The sequence below is a fragment of the Oratosquilla oratoria genome, chromosome 20 (assembly GCF_046742065.1).
Source record: "Oratosquilla oratoria isolate Oo_2021 chromosome 20, ASM4674206v1, whole genome shotgun sequence".
Lineage (NCBI taxonomy): Eukaryota > Metazoa > Arthropoda > Malacostraca > Stomatopoda > Squillidae > Oratosquilla > Oratosquilla oratoria.
The window spans coordinates 26,451,819-26,472,222 of record NC_134796.1 but is presented as its reverse complement, the minus strand read 5'-3'; the positions used below and the strand labels follow the sequence as shown (position 1 = coordinate 26,472,222).

Genomic DNA, 20,404 nt, shown 5'->3' with positions numbered 1-20,404 from the left:
TCACCATAAATGGAGTAAAATGTAGGTGGGGCAATGTTACTAGTGGGGCCCCCCAGGGCTCGGTTTTGGGTCCCTTGTTGTTCATTATGTACATAAACGACTTAGACAATGGGATAAAAAGTGATGTTAGTAAGTTTGCGGACGACACAAAAATAGGACGCCTACTCAGGTTAGGAGACAACGAAGAGATTCTGCAGGATGATCTTAACAAATTGTTCACATGGTTGGTGAAATGGCAAATGAACTTCAATATCTCTAAATGTAACATGTTAAACGTAGGGCTTCACAACCCAGAAAATAGATACAGCCTAGATAACATGCTTTTAGAGAAAACTGAGTGCAAGAGAGACTTGGGAGTTCTAGTGAGTCCGGACCTTAAAATCAGGAAACAGTGCATTAGCGCCAGGAATAAATCTAACAGAGCATTAGGTTTCATTACTAGGATGGTAACGAATAGAAGTGCAGAGGTAATTATCAGACTCTATCTAGTGATAGTTGGACCCATCCTTGACCATGCGGTACAGTTGTGGTCTCCGTCCTATAGAATGGACATCAATTCACTAGATTCAGTACAGAGAAGTATGACCAAAATGATATATGGACTCAGAAATTTGCCTTACGAAGAGAGGCTTAGGCACCTTAACCCCTTCCATACGGTGCCACATACGTAGGCGTCATGAGGAGCAAGTGGATATGCGAGGCTGCCATATCGGCGTCTTGATTATATTTATTGTAGTCGCCCCTGCGTTTTGACATTCTCTATAAACTGCCCTTAATCACATTCTCTATGGTTTTCAAAATTCATGGGTGAAAGAGAGAACGATCGATATAAGCGGTGACTATATTTTATGATGCGAGTATTATTACGACACGTCGTACGGCTGGCATTGGCTGCTGCCCGCGAGATTTAAGGCCCGTACTGAAGAGGTTAACTTACACTCTGGAAAGACACAGAGTGTGGGGTGATCTAATAGAAGTGTTCAAGTGGATCAAAGGCTTTAACAAGGGTAATGCAAACAAGGTCATCATATTAAAGCAACAGGGTATGACTTGCAGTAATGGATTTAAACTGAACAAATTTAGATTAAAGAAGGAAATAGGCAAGAATTAGTTTACTAATAGGGTGGTCGATGAATGGAATAGACTTAGTAACCATGTAGTAAGCGATGAAACTATCAGTTGTTTTAAGAAACGATTAGACAACTTTATGGATGGGGATGACAGGTGGTGATGGATATGGAGCTGTCTAGTGTAGGCCTTATGGTCTCTTGCAGTCTCATTCTTATGTTATGCTATGTAACATTCTTTGGGCTTTCCCATAGATCTCTCTGGGAAGAAATTTTGGGTTCTAGTCCATGTTGTATTAATGTGCAACTGTTTCTGTATCACTAGCTGAAAGTAGTAGAAGGAAGGGAACAGTTGCCAATTGCCAAATGAATTGTTGCCTCAAGTTTTCTATATACCAAGGGTTTTTCCCCCTTACCAGGGAGGTAGCCAAGTCAAAAGGCATATACCCACTCCACCCATTTCATTCCCACTCACTTCACTCCCATCAACCTCCCTTTCCCCCCTCTCATTTTAGCTCTTCATGGATGACAGGTCATCCCTGTATCCCACCCTCTACCCTGGGTCAGAAGCAATGTAGTGTTTTCCACTTCCCACAGTGGCTGAAAACAGTCCTTAAGCCCTCCACACATATATGGATGATGTTGTGACTGCATGAGGAGGAATGGGCGGGGTAGTATGTGTGAGTAAATTTTGACGCAGCCCGAAGGGATTTCTCCCCGTCCTCGCCTTATATGCAAAGGGGGACGGAGAGGGGGGGTCGCCGATTAAATGAAGCGGCCTTGCTGTGGATGTACTGTGTCTTGCGACACTGCTTCTGACCCAGGGCGGTGGGCAGGGTGCAGGGATGACCCGTCATCCAGGAGGTGCTCAGATGAGAGGAAGGGTGGGAGGGGTGTGGAGTGTATTTAGGGATGAAATGGGTGGGAGTGTTTTTATGCCTTTCCCTTTTTGGCTACCTCCCTTGTAAGGGGGAAAAAGCCTTGGTATATGTATGTATGTATGTATGCATTGTATTGGTGTGGGACTTCCTGTCACCAGCTGAAATTAGTAGGTGAAGGGGAGCAGTCACTGGTTGTCAGCTCCCCATGCAATATTCCCTTTAATTTTTTGCTATGAGTGTGTGTAGAAATTTGCTAGTGTGCAAACTCTGTCTTCTCTGAAAAGTATGTGCACACCCATGTGATTCACCATCTGATCATTTAAGCAAATACACACAATTTGCAAGTTTGTATTACATATTACCTCCACCAAAGCAATTATTGGTTTGACAGTTAGCAAGTTATTGTATATTTAGAGAATTTGTAAGTTGATGTTTGGGTGGAACTTCTTTATTGAATGTATTTTACATACATATACCTAAGGTCCCTCTCCCCCCTATAAGGGAGATAGCCAAAAAACAAAGGCATATAAACCACTCCCACCCTATCACACTCCACTCCCCTCCACCCTCTTCCCTCCCTCTTATCTTGGCACCTGGATGATGGGTCATCCCTGCATCTCGCCCACTGCCCTAGGTCAGAAGCAGTGTCACAAGACACAGCACATCCACAGCAAGGCCACTTCATTAAATCAGCGACCCCGCTTTCCGGCCACTCATTCAGAAAAGGAGAAGATGGGGAAAAATCCCTTTGGGCTGCATCAAAATTTTTTTCACACATACTCCCTCACTCCTCATCCCCCACCCATTCCACCTCATGCATCACAGCATCATCTATATACAACCATTCTCCATTCACCCCTATCTTCTGTCCTCCCCCATCCTTCCTCAACAGACATTCCCCTCTTTCTCAAAGCCCCTTTTGCCCCATCCAACCATCTCATCCTAGGTTGACCCCTCATGTTTACTCCTTCCACCTCTGCCTTCCACACCTCTTTTACTAATCTTTCTTCACTCATTCTTTCCATGTGTCCAAACCATCCCAATACACTTTCATCAACCCTATCTCCCAACTCCCTTTCCACCCTCACTCTCCTCCTCACCTCCTTGTTTCTCACTATATCCAGCCTAGTAACCCCTACCTTACTTCTCAGACACCTCTCAAACACATTCAAACTCCTCTCTTATGTTCCATGTTTCTGCCCCCATACAGTGCTGTTGGCACAATCACTCCATACATTCTCTTGTTAGCATCCATTCCCAAATGTCTATTCCTCATTACACTTTTTAATTCCCCAAGGCATTTACTCGCTCCTCTCAATCTATATTCTACCTTCACCTCCACTCCTCTGTTTCCTGCCACATTTGCACCCAAGTATCTAAAACTATCCACTTTGTCCAGTCTCTCTCTCTTAATGCTCACTTCCAGTCTGCTGCTACTTTCTCATCTTGTACATCTCATCACCTTACTTTTACCCACATTTATCTTCAAATTCCTTCTTTCACACACCTTTCTAAACTATGTCACTAACTTCCTCAATCCCTTCTTTGATCCTGCTACAAGTGCAGTGTCATCTGCAAACAACCTCTGGCTTATCTCCCACTTTTCTCCATTTTCTTTAACCAGCTCCAATCCCTGACCCACTACCATTGCATTTACCTCTCTCACCACCCCATCCATGTGTAAATTGAACAGCCAGGGCAGCATAACACATCCCTGATGAAGTCCCACCTTTACATCAAACTACTCACTTTCTCCATTTCTAATCCTGACACATGTTCTACTATTCTCATAAAAACTCTTGATAGCTCCAAAAAGCTTTCCTCCTATCCCATATATCTGCAATACCTCCCACAGTGCCTTCCTATCTACCCTGTCATAAGCCTTTCCCAAATCCATAAAATCCCAGAAAACATCCTTACCTTTTCCTATAGCTTTCTGATATATATGTCTTACCACAAAAATCTGATCTACGCAACCCCTACCTTTCCTAAACCCACACTGTTCCTCACCAATTATTCCCTCTGTTCCTCTCCTAATTCTCTCAATCAAGACCCTCCCATAAGCCTTCCCAACTACACTTAACCAGCTTATCCCTCTGAAACTGTTACACTCGCACTTGTCCCCTTTTCCCTAGTTAAGTGGAACTATACAGGCACTCCTCCAGTCCTCCGGCACTCTACCCTCTCTTAAACAAACATTAACCTCACCAGGGAGTCCACCATCTTTGTACCTCCTTTTTTCAGACATTCTGCATGATGTCCATACAACTCAGGTGCCTTACCTGCTTATCATCTTAACAACTGCCTTCACTTCATCTTTCCTTATTTCTCCTCCATTTTCCTCACTCTTCAGGTCATTTTCTTAGCACTTCCCACTCCAACTATCTTTCCTTCCCTATCCTCCCTCACATTTTGCAACTCCCTAAAATACTTTGCCCATCTTACTCTGCCTTCTCTTCAATTATCATCTCTCCATCTGCACCTTTTACCTTTTCTTCTCTACTTGATTTGCCTCCTCTTCCTTTGATTTGTTTCCAAAACATCTTTTTACTATTTTCAAAATTTTCTGTCATACTTTTACCCCATTTCACATCTGCTCTCCTCTTTGCCTCCTTTATCTTATGCTTTACTTCTCTTTTCTTTGTATCTCTCATATGATTCCCTCATCCTATTTTGTAACCAATCTGTGAAAGCTTGCTTCTTCTCTTCCACAACCTTCTTTGTTTCCTCATCCCACTCATTCCTTCTATTTCCTCCCATCCTCCTTGTTCCACACACCATCTTTGCACACCTTGTCACTCCCTCCTTGAACCATCCCCATTCCTCCTGTACTAGTTCTACTCTATTCTTCACTCCCTCCCACTCCTCAGCTTCTTCTTGTACTCTTTTTCTTTCTCATTTAACCAGTTCACTCTAAGCACCTCCCTACCTACTGCCCTTTTCCTATTTCCCCATGTATCCTCCACTCTCAATTTGCCTTCCAGAAAATGATCTGATATTCCCCCACTCTCTCCCCTTAGCACATGTACATCCTTAAATCTTCCCACTATACTCCTATTTACCACTACATAGTCCATTAATGCTCTATCTACCACCCTTCCATCCACCACCCTCTCCCATGTGTACTTATGCTTAACTTTCTTCCTAAACACTGTATTTGCTATCATCAACTCCCTAGACACATCTCCACCATCAACTCTCCTACGATTCTTTCCTGGAACTCCACACTTCCTAACCACTCCATTGGTTCATTTCCTACCCTAGCATTAAGGTCTCCCAATACCGCTACTTTGACGTTCCTCCATAATCCCTCTATGCACTCATTTAAATCTATCCAAAAAGCTTCCCTTTCTTCTACACTCTTTTCACTATCAGGCCCATATGCACTTACAAAAACCCACATCTCACTTCCCAGTTTCACCTTCATCCACATTAACCCCTTCCATACAGTGCCGCATACGTAGGCGGCATGAGGAGCGAGTGGATACGCGAGGCTGCCATATCGGCATCTTGATTATATTTATTGTAGTTGCCCCTGCGTAATGACATACTCTCTAAACTGTCTTCATCACGTTTTCTATGGTTATCAAAATTCACGGGTGAAAGAGAGAACGATCTATATAAGCGGTGACTATATTTTATGATGCGAGTATTATTACGACACATCGTACGTCTGGCAGCCAGTGCTGCCCGCGAGATTTTGGCCCGTACTGAAGAGGTTAACCTTGAAGAAACCTCCCTCCACTCCACTACATGTTTACCTATATCTTCACTTACTAGTATAGCCACCTCTTCTCTCCCATGTCCTCTCTTCACTCCTGAGAACCTCCCAACTACCCTCCCAAACTCACACTCTTCCCTGCCTTTCAACTTAGTTTCACTCAAAGCCAACACATTCATCTTTCTTCTCACAGACATACTGCCTGTCTCTTCCCTTTTACTCTCATTTGTACTACATCCACACACATTGAAAGACCCAAACCTTAGGGTACTGGTTGTAAAACTCCAAGCCCCTCTTATGCCTTTACTTATTTTAGGAATGCCCCCTTTGGGGCTACAGGGAGAAGGATGCCTAGTGCTAATCCATCCCATTTTTGTTGCCTCTTACGATTCAAGTGGTCTACATAAATGATATAGACCATGGACTAAAATCTATTGTCTCCAATTTTGCTGATGATACAATATTGTGCAGAATGGCAAATGATCACTTAGATCAATTATATATTCAAGAAGATTTAGATAAATTACAGCAATGGTCTGAAAAGTGGCTAATGAAATTTATATACATATACCAAGGCTTTTTCCCCCTTACAAGGGAGGTAGCCAAAAAGGAAAAGGCATAAAATCATTTCCACCCATTCCATCCCTGAATACACTCCACACCCCTCCACCCTCCCTCTTATCTTAGCACCTCCTGGATGACGGGTCATCCCTGCACCTTGTCCACTACCCTGGGTCAGAAGCAATGTCGCAAGACACAGTACATCCACAGCAAGGCCTCTTCATTAAAAAGACAACCCCGCTCTCCGTCCCCCCATTGCATAAAAGGAGAAGACGGGGAGAAATCCCTTCGGGCTGCGTCAAAATTTGCTCACACATACTACCCCACCCCCCATCCCCCCGCATATTCCACCTCATGCAATCACATCATCCATATACAACCATTCTCCATTCACCCCTGTCTTCTGTCCTCTCCCGTCCTTCCTCAACAGACATTCCCCTCTTCCCCAAAGCCCCCTTCACCCCATCCATCCACCTCACTCTAGGACGTCCCCTCATGTTCACTCCCTCCACATCTGCCTTCCATACCTCTTTTACTAGTCTTTCTTCACTCATTCTTTCCATGTGTCCAAACCATCCTAATATTCTTTCATCAACCCTATCTAGAAACCCCCTTTTCCACCCCTGTTCTCCTCACCTCCTCATTTCTCACTCTATCTAGCCTAGTAACCCCCATCATACTTCTCAGACACCTCATCTCAAACACATTCAAACTCCTCTCTTCCTCTCTTATGTTCCATGTTTATGTCCCATACAGTGCTGTTGGCACAATCACTCCTTCATACAGTCTCCTCTTAGCATCCATTCCCAAATGTCTATTGATCATTACACTCTTTAATCCACCAAGGCATTTACTAGCTTCTCTCAATCTACATTCTACCTCCACCTTCACTCCACCTTTTCCTGCCACATTTGCACCCAAGTATCTAAAACTATCCACTTCCTCCAGTCGCTCTCCCATAATGCTCACTTCCAGTCTACTGCCACTTTCACCCCTTGTACATCTCATCACCTTACTTTTACCCACATTTATCTTCAGTTTTCTTCTATCACATACTCTCCCAAACTCTGTCACCAACTTCCTCAATCCCTCCTCCGATCCTGCAACAAGCGCAGTGTCGTCCGCAAAGAACAGCTGGCTCACCTCCCATTTTTCTCCATTTTCTTTAACCATCTCCAATCCCTTGCCCACTACCCTTGCATTTACCTCTTGCACCACCTCATCCATGTATAAATTGAACAGCCAGGGCAACATAACGCATCCTTGACGAAGTCCCACCTTTACCTCGAACCACTCTCTCCATTTCCAATCCTGACCCAAGCTCTACTACTCTCATAAAAACTCTTGACAGCTCCCCGAAGCTTTCCTCCTATCCCGTATATCTGCATAACCTCCCAGAGTGCCTTTCTGTCTACCCTATCATAAGCCTTTTCCAGATCCATAAAAGCCCAAAAAATATCCTTCAGCTTTCCTATAGCTTTCTCACATATCTGTCTTACCACAAAGATCTGATCTACACAACCTCTACCCATCCTAAATCCACACTGTTCCTCACCAATTACTCCTTCTGTTCCTCTCCTAATCCTCTCAATCAAGATCCTCCCATAAGCCTTCCCAACTACACTTAACAAGCTCCCTCTGAAACTACTACATTCATACTTGTCCCCTTTTCCCTTGGAACTATACAGGCACTCCTCCGATCCTCCGGCACTCTACCCTCTCTCCAGCAAACATTAAATAACCTCACCAGCCATTCCACCATCACTGTACCTCCCTTTTTCAGACATTCTGCATGGCATCCATCCAGACCAGGTGCCTTACCTGCTTTCATCATCTTAACAACTGCCTTCACCTCATCCTTCCTTATTTCTCTTCCATTCTCCTCACTCATCACTCATTTTCTTGCATTTCCCACTGCAGCTATCTTTCCCTCCCTATCCTCCTTCACATTTAGCAATTCCCTAAAATATTCTGCCCATCTTCCCCTTACTGCCTTCTCTTCCATTATCATCTCTCCTTCTGCACCTTTTACCTTTTCTTCTCTACTTGATTCGCCTCCTCTTCCTCTCTTAATTTCTTTCCAAAACATCTTTTTATTATTTTCAAAATTTTCTGTCATACTCTTACCCCACTTAACATCTGCTCTCCTCTTTGCCTCCTTTACCTTTTGCTTTACTTCTCTTTTCTTTTCTTTGTACCTCTCATATGACTCCCTCATCCTATTTTGTAACCAATCTGTGAAAGCTCGCTTCTTCTCTTCTACAACCTTCTTTGCTTCCTCATCCCATCATTCACTACCCTTTCTTCTATTTCCCCCTGTCCTTGTTCCACACACAATCTTTGCACACTTTATGACTCCCTCCTAGAACCATCCCCATTACTCCTCCACACCCAGCTCTACTCTATCCTTCACTCCCTCCCACTCCTCCTTCAGCTTCTTTTCATAACCCTTCTCCTTTTCCTTTTCATTCAGAGTTCACTCTAAGAACCTCCCTACCTTTTGTCCCTTTCCTCTTTCTCCATCTATCCTCCACTCTCAACTTACCTTCCACCAAAAAATGATCTGATATTCCCCCACCTTAGCACATGTACATCCTTAACTCTTCCTATCATAATCCTATTTACCACTACATAATCCATTAGCGCTCTATCTACCACCCTTCCATCCACCACCCTCTCCCATGTGTACTTATGCTTGAAATTTAACACAAGCAAATGGAAGGTTATGCACATAGGTAAAAATAACAGTAAGTACAATGATAGGGTAGACAGAAAGGCACTGTGGGAGGTTATGCAGATATACGGGATAGGAGGAAAGCTTCTGGAAGCTGTCAAGAGTTTTTACGAGAGTAGTAGAGCTTGTGTCAGGATTGGAAATGGAGAGAGTGAGTGGTTCGAGGTAAAGGTGGGACTTCGTCAAGGATGCGTTATGTCACCCTGGCTGTTCAACTTATACATGGATGGGGTAGTGCGAGAGGTAAATGCAAGGGTAGTGGGTCAGGGATTGGAGATGGTTAAAGAAAAAGGAGAAAAGTGGGAGGTGAGCCAGCTGTTGTTTGCAGACGACACTGCGCTTGTGGCAGGATCGGAGGAGGGATTGAGGAAGTTGGTGACAGAGTTTGGGAGAGTATGATGTATGATGGGAGTTACTAGGCTAGATAGAGTGAGAAATGAGGAGGTGAGGAGGAGAACAGGGGTGGAAAGGGAGCTGGGAGATAGGGTTGATGAAAGAATATTAGGATGGTTTGGACACATGGAAAGAATGAGTGAAGAAAGACTAGTAAAAGAGGTATGGAAGGCAGATGTGGAGGGGGTGAGGATGAGGTGAAGGGGGCTTTGGGGAAGAGGGGAATGTCTGTTGAGGAAGGACGGGAGAGGACAGAAGACAGGGGTGAATGGAGAATGGTTGTATATGGATGATGTTGTGATTTCATGTGGTGGAATGGGCGGGGGGGATGGGGGGTGAGGTAGTATGTGTGAGCAAATTTTGACGCAGCCCGAAGGGATTTCTCCCCGTATTCTCCTTTTATGCATGGGGGGACGGAGAGGGGGGGGGTCGCCGAATTAATGAAGCGGCCTTGCTGTGGATGTGCTGTGTCTTGCGACACTGCTTCTGACCCAGGGCAGTGGACAAGGTGCAGGGATGACCCGTCATCCAGGAGGTGCTAAGATAGGAGGGAGGGTGGAGGGGTGTGGAGTGTATTCAGGGATGGAATGGGTGGAAATGATTTTATGCCTTTTCCTTTTTGGCTACCTCCCTTGTAAGGGGGAAAAATTTGTTCAGAAATTTGATAACAAAAGTGGATAGTGAAAAGGATCTTGGTGTAATTATCAGTAACGATCTCAAATCATCTAAACAGTGTATTTCAGTCTGTGAGAAAGCAAAATAAGATTCTAGGACATCAAAAGTGACAAAATTCTTACACTGAATGAGAGTCTGACAAGAAATAATGGTCTCAAACTGTCAGGAAATAGATTTAATTTGGAAGTGAGTAGAAACAACTTTGCCATCCATGTAGTTAATGATTGGAATAAACATCCTGCAGAGGCAGTGTAATATAGTTCAGTTCGAAGCTTTAAGATTCGTTCAGATAAACATCTAAGCAAGATGCTGTAATGATATTTGTTTAATATTTGTTTATTTGTTGTTATTTGTCTGTTTATTTGCTTCATTTTTATTTGTTATTATTTATCTGTCAATTTTATTATTATTTACTATTTGTTGCTACAAAGCCCTCTGTGAGGGGCACCATCCTAGCTTCCCGATAGGGGGGGAGTGTGTGATGTTAAACCATATCATCACTATTTACTTGTTTGTTTATTATTTAACTATAATGCATTTATTTTATTCATCATTATTTATATTATAATTTTTATTTATATATATATATATATATATATATATATATTACTCATCATTATATATATTTTTTGCATCGGACCTAGTTATGGACCAAAAGGTCTCCTGTCGGCATGCTCTGCCTTTGTAATCCTTTGCTAGGAGTGGGCCTTCCCACAAATCTCTGGGAACAAATTTCAGACTGTGTTGTATTAGTGTGGGACTATTTCCATGTTATTGGCTGAAAGTGGTAAGGGAATGGGAGCAATTGCTAATTGACAGCTATGTGTGGAAAAGTAAAAGAAATAAAGTTGAAGTTGATAGGGAAAGATCTTAGGTCCAGTCCAGAGACCAGTGTCATGTCCATAGGGCTGCCCCTCCTTATGGAGGGAAGGGGCACCTTTGCCATCCATCTCTCAGGGCTACCACATGCAGGTGGCTGTCATTGGTTCCTGCGAGTTGGAGAGGACATGAAGGTGATGACATGTTTCATGAGACAACTGTACCATGGATGAGCTGGCAGTACTGCCAGGGAAGTAATGTAGTTCAGTTTTCTTGTGATAAAAGCAATTAGGAATGGAAGGGATGTAGATCAGTGTGTAGTCCCAGCACTCTTTTGCAGGAGACCCTTGGCCACAACCAGTGGTTTAGCTTATTGGTCACTCAGTAAAATGATTTTGTGAAATTGTCTGGTGTGAAAAGGTTGTATGAGAAAGACATTAAGCAGGTGAGATTTTAGTTGCAGGGGACAGTCAAGTGAGGTACTTAGACAAGGCTTTCTGTGATAAAGATAGGAAACATAGGATGCAGGTGTGTTTCCCCAGCACAGGGATAGGTGATGTTAGAGATAGGATTGAAGAGTGTTTAGTAGGGGAAGGTAGGGACCCCATCATTTGCTTGAGTGCTGGGGGCAATGACATATGTAAGTTAGGGAGTGAGGAATTCTTTGCACGGTTCCGGGATGCGCTAGACAAAATTAGGAATAAGGGAGGTGTTCCTGTTGTATGTGGAATTCTTCTGAGGTGTAGAGTTGAAGGCATGTGGCATTCCAGGGCTATTGCAATGAATTGCAGGCTGGCAAAACATTGTAAGGCCAATGGATGGGCATTTGTCGACATCTGGGATTGCTTCTATGGTAAGAATCATCTATATACAAGGGACAGGGTGCACTTGTCACCCAGAGGATTTCAGCTCCTTGCTGAATCCCTTGAGCAAGAAGTAGGCATCCTACAGGGTTTTTTCAGGTAGATTACGGGGGAGTAGGGGGAAGTATCGGAATATAGTTTAGGCAATAGAAACAGCTCAGGGAGGGACTGTGAAAAGAATCACCAAAGCAGGTGGAGGGAGGATAAACTTAAAGTTTACTACACAAATAGCAGAAGCTTAATAAACAAAATTGATTTGCTGCAAAGTAAAGCATGTGTAGAGAATTTTGATATTATAGCTATTACTGAATCCTGGATCAACATGGCTGATAAACCTTTCCTTCCGGAAATCAAAATAGAAAGATATAAGTTTTTTCACAAGGACAGAGTTGGCAGGAGTGGGGGAGGAGTAGCACTTTTCGTTAGAAATACAATAAATTGTATTATCAATAATTCGATTAAGGAAGAGGATAGTACAGAATCTATTTAGGTGGAGATTATAGGCAAGAATAAGAAAGTTATTATTGGTGTTCCTGTATAGACCTAACCACAGCATTGAGCAGACTGATCTCCTGATTCATGAAATTTGCATAGCATCCCAGTACAAAAATGTTGTGATCATGGGAGATTTTAATTATAGAAACATTGACTGGGAAATTTTAGTGGATCAGGAAACAAAACAAAATTTAGATGTGGTGCAGGGTAATTTCCTAAAACAAATGATTACTGATCCTACAAGGGGAGAAAATACTCTGGACTTACTTTTAACTAATAATGAGCACCTAATGAGTAACGTAAAAGTGGGAGATAGTCTAGGTTCTAGTGATCATCAAGAAATAAGATTTAATATTATTTGGGAAAAATTAAAAAGTACGACTAACATCCAAGTACCAGACTTCAGGAGAGCCAACTTTGACATTAAAAAAAAAAAAAACTATTTGAAATTGAATATGAAATGTCATACAGATGATTTGGACATCATTGGCACAGTCAGGTGTCAGGACATGACCAGGAGTCAGGTCATGACCAGGGGTTGGGTCATGGAGGGTAATATGCATACCTTGGGTCAGGTCACTTGGGGTTGGGGGGGGGTCAACAGCCAGGTCAGTGATTTGGATGAAATGTATAGCAATCTAACTGATTTAATTATTAATGCACAAAATACATTTATCCCCCTGAAGTCAATATGGAAGAATAGTACATACTCACAAATGGATGACGGACAGACTGAAACATGAGATTGGAATGAAAAGAGGACTTTACGTAAAAATAAAAAAGAGGGAAACACAGCTTAGATCAAGATATAATGAAATGGCAAAGCTGGTTAAAAAGAATGCACATACAGCAAAACATAACTATGAAATTAAGGTTGCCAGTCAAGCAAGATCCAACCCAAAGGGTTTCATCTCTACAGAACAAAAAATAAAGAAAGAATAGGCCCAATTAGAAATTATGAAAATGTCATGATAGAATTGGAGGAAAAAATGAGTGAGGAGTTTAACAAATATTTTCTCTCCGTGTTTACTAATGAGAAGTTAGATAAGGTACCTGACTGCGATCCAATTTTCAGTGGGGATGAAGAAAGTACAGTGGAACCTCGCTATTCATACATAATCTATTCCAGGAGGCTATTCGAATGGTGATTTGTATGAATGGCGAATAATTTTTTCCCATAAGATATAATGTAAATTGGATTAATCCGTTCCAGACCCACAGATTATTGCTTATTGTAATAATATTTTAAGCATGATGATATGGTTTAACGTCACATACTCCTCCCTATCGGGAAGCTAGGATGGTGCCCCTCACGGAGGGCTTTGTAGTGTGGAATTTAATGAACCATGCCCTTGGTTCAACTTCGCTGGTGGCAGGATTTGAACCACCCTCACCTCGACCTTTGCCGCAAGTAACGACGCCCTAACCCGCTCAGCCAGTGAGCATAGAATACATAAAAACTATGAAAAACAATAAATATACAGTACTGTACAGTACATGAAATAAAAAAAATCTAACTGGACTTTACCTGTACTGAGGTGAGCTGATGGCATAAGTGGAAGGTGTAGAGGAGGAGGAGGCTTGTTGATGTTACTGTTTGGAAGGGGAGTCACCTTACATATAAACATCAGGTAACATCCCTTCAGGTGTTTTCTCTCTTTCTGGTGTTCTTTCTTTTTTCTGTCTTTTTGCACTAAAAGAATCTTGGGATTTTTTCTTTAAAAACCTGTCCAATGTTGTCTGCCTTTGACGATTTCTCAGAATTTTTCTAAAATGGTCAATAGTATTGTTATTGAACAAATTAATGCTCCTGTTGACCACAGCAATGTTAGGATGTCATTTTTCCACCACTCTGTGTTTTCTCCCAGTGATAACACGGTTCTTTAATTTCTGTAGTGGAAATACTTCCCTTACTATCCTCCTCTGAAGAAGAAAGTTCTTCAACCACTTTTTCTTGCTGCTCCCTGTGCAGTTCTTGGAGTTCTTCAGTTGTCAGCTCATTTCTATGGTCTTCGACCAACAACTCCACATCATTACTGTCTACATCCAATCCCATGGACTTCCCCAGGGACACAATATCATCCACCACTACAGGCTCTGTATGAAAGCCTTCAAAGTCTCTGGCTGCCACACAGTCTTGCCACAGATTCCTCCAGGCAGAGTTCAGTGTCCTGAAAGAAACTTCCCCAGACTTTGTCTATTATCCTCAAACAATGAAGGATATTGAAATGGTTCTTCCAAAAGTCCCTGAGGGTTAGTTCTGTGTCAGAGGTCACTTCAAAGCACCTTTGAAAAAGTGCTTTTGTGTAAAGCTTTTTGAAGTTTGAAATGACCTGGTGATCCATGGGCTGGATTAGAGGAGTGGTATTAGGGGGCAAAAACCTCATTTGGATGAAGCTGTATTCACCCACCAGATCTTCCTCCAAGCCTGGAGGGTGAACAGGAGCATTGTCCATTACCAGAAGGGCCTTGAGTGGTAAATTTTTCTGCTCTAGATATTTTTTCACACTTGGGGCAAACACTTCATATATCCACTTGGTGAAGAACTGCCTTGTTACCCAAGCCTTACTATTAGCCCTCCACATTGCACTGAGTTTACTTTTTATAACATTTTTCTTGAACACTCTTGGGTTTTCTGAGTGGTAGACAAGCAAAGGTTTAATTTTGAGGTCCCCACTAGCATTAGCACACAACAAGAGTGTAAGCCTGTCTTTCATAGGCTTGTGTCCTGGCAATGATTTCTCCTCTTTTGTGATGTAGGTCCTCTTAGGCATCTTCTTCCAGAAGAGGCCAGTGTCATCACAATTAAAAACTTGGTGAGGAGTAAATCCCTCACTCTCAACCAAGTTTTTAAATTCCCCAACAAACTTTTCAGCAGCATCTTTGTTTGCACTGGCAGCCTCCCCACACCTAACAACACTGTGAATGCCACTTCGTTTCTTAAATTGATCAAACCACCCCCTACTTGCTCTAAATTCATCACTGTGCACAGGTTCCAGAGCTGTCTCGCTTAAGGTCATCATGCAACTGCTTTGCTCTTTCATAAATTATTGTTTCAGAAATGCTGTCACCAGCAAGTTGTTTTTCGTTAATCCAAACTAACAAAAGTTTTTCCACCTGTTCAATTATAGGTGGCCTGTTCACAGCAAGAACGGTCACTCCTTTTGCCACATTAGCCTCTTTCATTATGTCTTTATTTTTCAGTATAGACGATATGGTTGATTTCACCATGCCATACTGAGTTGCCAGGTCAGAGATACGGTCCCACTTTCAAACTTTGCAATGAGTTCTTTTTTCAATTGTCGTTCTCACTGCTTTCCTTTTAGGCTTGGTTGAATCACTAATCTTTTTTGGACCCATGGCTGCACTAATTTTAATAAAGATAACAAAAAATAGCAATAAAGTAGCACAAAGTTTCACGAAGCTTGTGTGGATGATGCGTAGTTTATGGAAGCTATCACGAGATTGCATGGCGCAACCAGTAACAAGGTGACACTGTCTGAATTGCGGGGCAAGTATGAATGACGAGTTGAAGTTTACTTTGAACAAGTTGGATGAATAATGAGTTGTACGAATAGAAAGGCAAACGAATGGTGGGGTTCCACAGTAGACTAATATCAGCATTATTAAAGTAGAAGTAGTCAAGTAGATTGAAAGACTTAAAGCTACAAAATCCCCGGATCCAGAAGAAATTTTTCTGAGAGTACTTAAAGAGTGTAAATTTGAAATCTGTGTCCAGTTAACTGAAATATTTAATAAATCAATAGACACTGGTTTTGTGCCTACTGCTTGGATCGTAAGAGGCGAGAAGAAAGGGACGGGGAGAGGGACTAGGCATCCTTCTCCCTGTAGCCCCACGGGGCATATATCCTAAAAAGAAAAGTGAAGGCATAAGGGGTGCTGGAGGGCCTCGGGCCAGCACCCTAAGGTTTGGGTCTTTTAATGTGCGTGGATGTGGTACAGATGAGAGTAAAAGGGAAGAGATAGGTAGTATGTTTGTGAGAAGAAAGATGGATGTGTTGGCTTTGAGTGAAACTAAGTTGAAAGGGAAGGGTGAGTGTAAGTTTGGGAATGTAAGTGGAAGGTTATCAGGAGTGAAGAGAGGGCGAGGGAGGGAAGGGGTGGCTATTCTAGTAAGTGAGGAGATAGGTAAACAGGTAGTGGAGTGGAAGGAGGTTTCCTCAAGGATAATGTGGATGAAGGTGAAACTGGGAAAGGAGATGTGGGTCTTTGTAAGTGCATATGGGCCTGGCAGTGAGAAGAGCGTGGAAGAAAGGGAGGCCTTTTGGATAGATTTAAATGAGTGCATAGAGGGTTTAGGAAGAAATGTCAATGTAATAGTACTGGGAGACCTTAATGCTAGGGTGGGAAATGGTCCAATCGATGGAGTGGTTGGGAAGTGTGGAGTTCCAGGAAAGAATCGTTGTGGAGAGTTGATGGTGGAAATGTGTCTAGAAAGAGAGTTGATGATAGCAAATACAGTGTTTCAGAAGAAAGTCAAGCATAAGTACACATGGGAGAGGGTGGTGGAGGGAAGGGTGGTAGATAAAGCGCTAATGGATTATGTAGTGGTAAATAGGATTATGATAGGAAGAGTTAAGGATGTACATGTGCTAAGGGGAGAGGGTGGGGGAATATCAGATCATTTTTTGGTGGAAGGTAAGCTGAGAGTGGAGGATAGATGGAGAAAGAGGAAAGGGACAAAAGGTAGGGAGGTTCTTAGAGTGAACTCCTTGAATGAAAAGGAAAAGGAGAAGGAGTACGAAAAGAAGCTGAAGGAGGAGTGGGAGGGAGTAAAGGATGGAGCAGAGATGGGTGTGGAGGAGGAATGGGGATGGTTCAAGGAGGGAGTCTTAAAGTGTGCAAGGATGGTGTGTGGAACAAGAAGGACAGGGGGAAATAGAAGAAAGGGTAGTGAATGGTGGGATGAGGAAACAAAGAAGGCTGTAGAAGAGAAGAAGCGAGCATTCACAGATTGGTTACAAAAGAGGACAGGGGAGTCATATGAGACGTACAAAGAAAAGAAAAGAGAAGTAAAGCAAAAGGTAAAAGAGGCAAAGAGGAGAGCAGATGTGAAATGGGGTAGGAGTATGACAGAAAATTTTGAAAGTAATAAAAAGATGTTTTGGAAAGAAATTAAGAGAGGAAGAGGAGGCGAATCAAGTAGGGAAGAAAAGGTAAAAGGTACAGATGGAGAGATGATAATGGAAGAGATGGCAGTAAGGGGAAGATGGTCAGAATATTTTAGGGAGTTGCTAAATGTGAAGGAGGATAGGGAAGGAAAGATAGCTGCAGTGGGAAATGCGAAGAAAATGAGAGTGATGAGTGAGGAGAATGGAAGAGAAATAAGGAAGGATGAGGTGAAGGCAGTTGTAAAGATGATGAAAGCAGGTAAGGCACCTGGTCTGGATGGATGCCATGCAGAATGTCTGAAAAAGGGAGGTTCAGTGATGGTGGACTGGTTGGTGAGGTTATTTAATGTTTGCTGGAGAGAGGGTAGAGTACCGGAGGACTGGAGAAGTGCCTGTATAGTTCCTCTTTACAAGGGAAAAGGGAGACAAGTGTGAATGTAGTAGTTTCAGAGGGATTAGCCTGTTAAGTGTAGTAGGGGAGGCTTATGGGAGGATCTTAATTGAGAGGATTAGGAGAGGAACAGGAGTAATTGGTGAGGAACAGTGTGGATTTAGGACAGGTAGAGGTTGTGTAGATCAGATCTTTGTGAGAAAGCTATAGGAAAGGGGAAGGATGTTTTTTGGGCTTTTATGGATCTGGAAAAGGCTTATGATAGGGTAGACAGAAAGGCACTGTGGGAGGTTATGCAGATTTATGGGATAGGAGGAAAGCTTTTGGGAGCTGTCAAGAGTTTTTATGAGAGTAGTAGAGCTTGTGTCAGGATTAGAAATGGAGAGAGTGAGTGGTTTGAAGTAAAGGTGGGACTTCGTCAAGGATGCGTTATGTCGCCCTGGCTGTTCAACTTATACATGGATGGGGTGGTGCGAGAGGTGAATGCTAGGGTAGTGGGTCAGGGATTGGAGATGGTTAAAGAAAATGGAGAAAAGTGGGAGGTGAGCCAGCTGTTGTTTGCGGACGACACTGCGCTTGTGGCAGGGTCAGAGGAGGGATTGAGGAAGCTGGTGGCAGAGTTTGGGAGAGTATGTGATAGAAGAAAGCTAAAGATAAATGTGGGTAAAAGTAAGGTGATGAGATGTACAAGGGGTGAAAGTGGCAGTAGACTGGAAGTGAACATTAAGGGAGAGAGACTGGAGGAAGTGGATAGTTTTAGATACTTGGGTGCAAGTGTAGCAGGAAAAGGTGGAGTGAAGGTGGAGGTAGAATGTAGATTGAGAGAAGCGAGTAAATGCCTTGGAAGCTAACAGAGCATTAGGTTTCATTGCTAGGATGGTAACAGATAGAAGTGCAGAGGTAATTATCAAACTCTATCTAGTGATGGACCCATCCTTGACTATGTGGTACAGTTTTTTGTCTCCGTCCTATAGAATGGACATCAATTCACTAGAATCAGTACAGAGAAGAATGACCAAAATGATACATGGACTCAGAAACTTGCCTTACGAAGAGAGGCTTAGGCACCTTACATTCTCTGAAAAGACGCAGAGTGTAGGGTGATCTAATAGAGGTGTTCAAGTGGATCAAAGGCTAACAAAGGTGATGCAAACAAGGTCATCATATTAAAACAACAGGGCAGGACTTGCAGTAATGGATTTAAACTGGAAAAATTTAGATTTAAGAAGGAAATAAGCAAGAATTGGTTTACTAAATGGGTGGTCAATGAATAGACTTAGTAACCATGTAGTGAGCGCTGAAACTATCAGTTGTTTTAAGAAATGGTTAGACAACTTTATGGATGGGGATGACAGATGGTGATGGATATGGAGCTGCTTAGTGTAGGCCTTATGGTCTCTTGCAGTCTTCTTCATTCTTATGTTCTTATGTTATTTATGTGATCTTTCTCCTCTATGTGTAGCATCTCTGCCTTGTGGGAAATAGTGTACACAATAAAAGAATAAATACCTATGGTATTTATCCAATAGGTGTTATGAGGTAGGAATTGTTTTATATTTTCAGACTATTCTTATTGCATTACATACATAATTTTGTTTTTTGCAGGTGGCTGGTGCTCCATCTGCACGTGAAGATGCTCTAGGTGACACTACTGATCGGGAAATTGAAGAGACCCTTGCTAAACTAAGAGCTACGTAGGACTCCAGTGCAATAGAAAGCATGAGCATTTGGTGTTCAAACACACTCAACACATTTTCTGAAATGTGAACTGTACAGTCTAGATTTCATAATGTACTTTCTTCAGTTTGAGCATCTGTATTATTTTTATGTTTGGCAAAGATTTTGTAATATTCATCACAGTTTTAGACTTTTTTCACACCAAATATATTAGCAGGTTCACCATAATCATCTAAAAAAAAAAAAATGTCTTCAGCCCTATTGCTGACAACTGTGGTGTTTTCATTGTGATAATTTAACCACTGTGGCCATCTACTTTTTACTTCCATGCATATATCTCAGTTTCCACAAACCCAAGTTTCATTACCATTTACATCAAACAAATATTTGAAGAAGTAACACAAATTGGAGTGAACTCAGAAAGAGGTATGATCACAGCTTATGGAAGGATTTAATGAACAAAATCTTGGATATAGAAATGTAAGTTTTGTAAAATGTGATGAAGACAGGCATAGGCATACTTTTACACAAAATTTACTAGAGTAGACCTGTCAATTTCTCATCTCTAACTGAAGGTGCAGCTCCAGTGTATTACACTCAATCTCTGGATCAAACCCAAGATTTCTTTACATTAACTTCATCTGTATTTTCACAACCTTATCACATAAGGAGAGCTGACTACTGGTGATTGCCTTCCTCCTCCTACTATAAGCTGGTAACATAGAAACTATCCCACACTAATACAACATAGACAACAGTCCAATGTTTCTCCCAAGACAGACCAGGAACTGCCCTCTCATGGCCACACCTCACTCTGAAAGTGGGGAAAGTGTGTCTTCATCCGGGAGGCATCTGGGTCCTTGTTGCCCTGTACTGGGTCAACCTAGGCCTCAATGAATGAGCCTCACTTTTGATACTCACATGTACTTCAGCCTTGTTCACAAATCAAGGACCTGATAGAGAAAAAAAAAATAAATAAGATAAGTAGCAGACTT

General features: G+C 42.3%; 1 protein-coding gene across 2 annotated transcripts in view; it reads left to right on the top strand.

Moving 5' to 3' along the window:
• LOC143036418 (charged multivesicular body protein 2b-like) overlaps positions 1-19,761 on the top strand; it is an 82,723-nt gene extending 62,962 nt beyond the window's left edge. For both annotated transcript variants that reach the window (XM_076203759.1, XM_076203760.1), the window contains exon 5: positions 19,338-19,761. In XM_076203759.1, coding sequence (XP_076059874.1) covers positions 19,338-19,430 — 93 coding nt within the window. In that variant the 3' untranslated portion in view covers positions 19,431-19,761. The remainder of the gene's footprint in view (positions 1-19,337) is intronic.
• The last annotated feature ends 643 nt before the right edge of the window (positions 19,762-20,404 follow it).